The sequence below is a fragment of the Gekko japonicus genome, unplaced genomic scaffold, assembly GCF_001447785.1.
Source record: "Gekko japonicus isolate JY-2015 unplaced genomic scaffold, Gekko_japonicus_V1.1 scaffold386, whole genome shotgun sequence".
Taxonomy (NCBI): Eukaryota; Metazoa; Chordata; class Lepidosauria; order Squamata; family Gekkonidae; genus Gekko; species Gekko japonicus.
Genome location: NW_015163100.1, coordinates 737,116 through 740,421, shown reverse-complemented (window position 1 = coordinate 740,421; position 3,306 = coordinate 737,116). Strand labels below are relative to the sequence as shown.

The following is a 3,306-nucleotide window of genomic DNA, read 5'->3' as shown; positions in this document are numbered from 1 at the left end:
AGGGAAGGGGGGGAGGGGGCTGTCAGCAGCCTTGGGGGGGGCTTCTTTGTCAATGAAGGAGGCAAAAACAAGGCCATCCTGCTCAGAAATCAGGGGATTCGTTTGAAGCCCTTGGGGGCGTAGACCACGCGGCAGTGGCACGGTCTTTCTGCTTGGAACCCGGCAGCAGTGTCCAGTGGCAGTGGCGGCGTGTCAAGTTGCAGGCGCCTTCCCTGACCAATGTTCTCTCTAAGCTGTAGAATCCTGTGAGCAAGAATTCTACTTTGTGAACTACTGGCATCAAAGTTGTGAGCAAGTGATATGGCTACTGCACAGATTAGCCTGCTCTGGAGCCATCCTTCCTGAGCTAACACAAAAATGTCTGAGCTGAAGGCTAAAAAAATGTCAGCTAGCGCACACTAACTCAGCTTAGAGGGAGTACTGGTCCAGATAGGGCTGCGGTATACATGCAGAGCTTAGGGTGCGAACAGAATCAAACTGTCGCTGCAAACCTTCTGCGTGTGCTCTTGGAAACGGATTTCATTGAAACCAGTGGCATCTACCCCCCCCCCCCCACCCTGCTGTGGGATGAATCTCTGTTGGGAGCCTGTCACCGACTTTGCTGGGAACCGGATGAGACTTTTGTAGGCGCAGAGCCCGCCCCTGGAATCTCCCAGCCGGCTTGGGGGGGGGGGCGGGGGGGCTCTTGCCTCTTGCCTCTCCTTCATGGAGCAGGGGGGAGGGGCAGGGTATCAGCTATCTTCTTCCCGAACACACCCGGCTTGCGGTGGAGTCCTGAAGGAGGAGTGTGTCTTGTGGGGGGGAGGTCTGGCCCCCCTTTCCCCACCCACAGATCTCTGGTGCCCTCAGCCTTTCTTCCTCCAGTTGGCTGAAGACGGACAAGGACAGCACCAGGGCCACGGCAGAGCTCCCCGATTTGCCTGCAGGGGTGGGGGGAAGGGCGTTACGTGCCCTGCCATCTCATCCTCTCAGCTTCACTTAGGCGGCCTGCCCCCGAAGGCGTCTGAGCGAGACCCAGCGCAGGAGGCGGGCGAGACTTAATCTGACAAAACAGGCGTGGGGACGGCAGCTCGGCAGCAAGACGGGCTGGAGTCGGGGGCAGCCCTTGAGTGGCTTCTGCAGCCGCCTTGGAGAACAGCTCCGGATCGGGTCCACCTCTTCCTGGCCGTGCTCTGGCCGAGTTCTTCCTGGAAGCCTTTCCTTGCAGCCCTGCATGCGCAAGAGCTGCTTGCTTACCGGGAAGAGCCAGCCCGCTTCATGCCTGCAGCTCTCCAAATTAAGTACCCCCCTCTCTGGAGGGCACTGAAGCCTTGTCGGCCGAGCCTCACCTGTCTCTGCCTCCGGTCCCGCGGGGCATCCCCTCTGCAGCCTTTCAGGGCGTCCACTGCCCCCTCCCCCACCCCTTTTCTTCAATGCTTTGAACAACCAGCCTTGTCCGCTGCCTGCCGGGAATCTAGCCGTCAGGAGGGCCAAAGGGAGGCTTTGGCCTCACTGCCTTTTCTCAGGCAGTGTGGAGAGACTGTATTGCTCAAGGTCAAATGCCACTAAAGTGTTACTTAAAGGCATATGTCTCAAACATAATAAATGAGAAAATCATGCATGGAGATTAAACAGTAAATCTTTTAGTATGATCCACACGTACTTATTGCTGATTAAAGCACTATGAAACAAATACAGAAGTATAAAGAAGCCTTCCTAAAGCAAGACCAGTAAATGGGCTGCGTACAGTTCTTGAAAACACGGTAATCTTCTTCGCTGTTTCTTCATTTCAAACTTTCAGGTCTGCAGGGAGGCCGAGAAACGGGGCTGACGTCTCCTGTCGGCCGAGAGTTTCGATTCTGCTTCTTCAGAGCCAGTATATTCATATGGAACCACACAGTTTACACACTTTGCATGCCTTATCATGCTCCCACAAGGGCTCGTTACACTCCTTACGGCAAAGCGGTTATGTTTGAGACACATGCCTTTAAGTAACACTGTAGTGGTATTTGACCCGGAGCAATATGTTCTCTCCATGGGGCATTTTGTTTTTGTTATTGTACTTAGTATCTCCGTGGTCCCGTTGTATTTAGTGTCTTCTCAGGCAGCAGCTGCCGGAAGCATCCATCTTCGTTACAAGGCTCTGCCGGAGGGGGAAGCAGGAACCCCCCCTCCCCTGCAGCACTGACAGCGGTCTCTCTTGTTCCCGTGGCAGGTACCTGATTGGTGAGGAAGGCTACTGCTTGACCTCTCTGCAGAGCGCCCTCTCCTACGTGGAATCCCTGCACGGGCTGGCCCTCGGCAAGTAGCCAAGCCCCTCCCTCCCTCCCACGCGCCCTTGTCGCCAAAGCACCTTTTTCTGTCTCGGCCCACTTCTGCCTCTGTGCTCCTCGCCCCCACGTGAGTCGCAAGGGCTGCTGGCGGCCCTTATTGTAACCCCCCCACACACACACCCCCAGACTCAACTGACAGCCTCCCCTCCCCCAGATCCTGTGCACTACTTGAGGAGTGGTCCTGCACACTCTGTGCTGACTCAGATGCGACGAGGAGCGTCTTCCTGGAAGAGGGGAGACGGGGGGGGGGCGGCCCTCCCTTGGCTTCAAGAGCTGCTTTACCTGAGCCTGGGACTGCTGCTGATTTGTTGCTTCCTGTTACTGCTGCACCAGCGAGCGGGAGGGGAGGCGGGACGCTTGTCTGCTTGTCCCCCTTGACTTGACCAAGGGGAACCTGCAGTGTTCACCCCAAACCCAAAACCTCCATGCCTCACTTGCTCCCACGTGCATGGCCCACTCCCCCCGTACGCATAGGAAGAATCATCAAGGGCTTTGGGTGGTGGGGGCAGTCGCCCCCCCAGCCCTCCTGCTGCCATCCACTGGGGCCCCTGTGGAGCAGTGGTCCTGACACGGGGAGTCGTCCGTGGGAATCCTAGAGCTAGATGGGAGACGGCTGGTTCAGCCGGCAACACTTTTATTTATTTATTGGCTTTCTTGGTCCCCCCCACACCTTTTCTTCCCCGTGGGGACCCAACGGTCTCCGCTCCTCCTGTGAGGTAGGTTAGGCAAAGTGTCTGGGACTGGCCCAAGGTCACCCGGCAAGCTGCCCCGGCAGTGTGGGGCTCTGAAGTGGACCGTCACGGATCCGCATCTGACACCATAACCGCTGCACCGCGCTGGCTCTCCCAACTGTGTGGATGAGGGGGAAAATGTACAGACACTAACCCGAGGCAGGGCGTGCTGCTCTCTGTTCAGCCGCTCTGAAACTCTGGACCGGCTACAGCTGCTGCTTGGTCAACAACTGCTGAAGATGGTGACTGGATTTGCGGTGGTT

At 57.0% G+C, this 3,306-nt stretch overlaps 1 protein-coding gene across 1 annotated transcript in view; it reads left to right on the top strand.

Annotated features, from left to right (window-relative positions):
- Positions 1-3,306, top strand: part of VPS9D1 (VPS9 domain containing 1) — an 18,233-nt gene extending 14,927 nt beyond the window's left edge. The window contains exon 15 of the mRNA XM_015406687.1: positions 2,195-3,306. Within this exon, the coding sequence (XP_015262173.1) occupies positions 2,195-2,288 (94 nt within the window). The 3' untranslated portion in view covers positions 2,289-3,306. The remainder of the gene's footprint in view (positions 1-2,194) is intronic.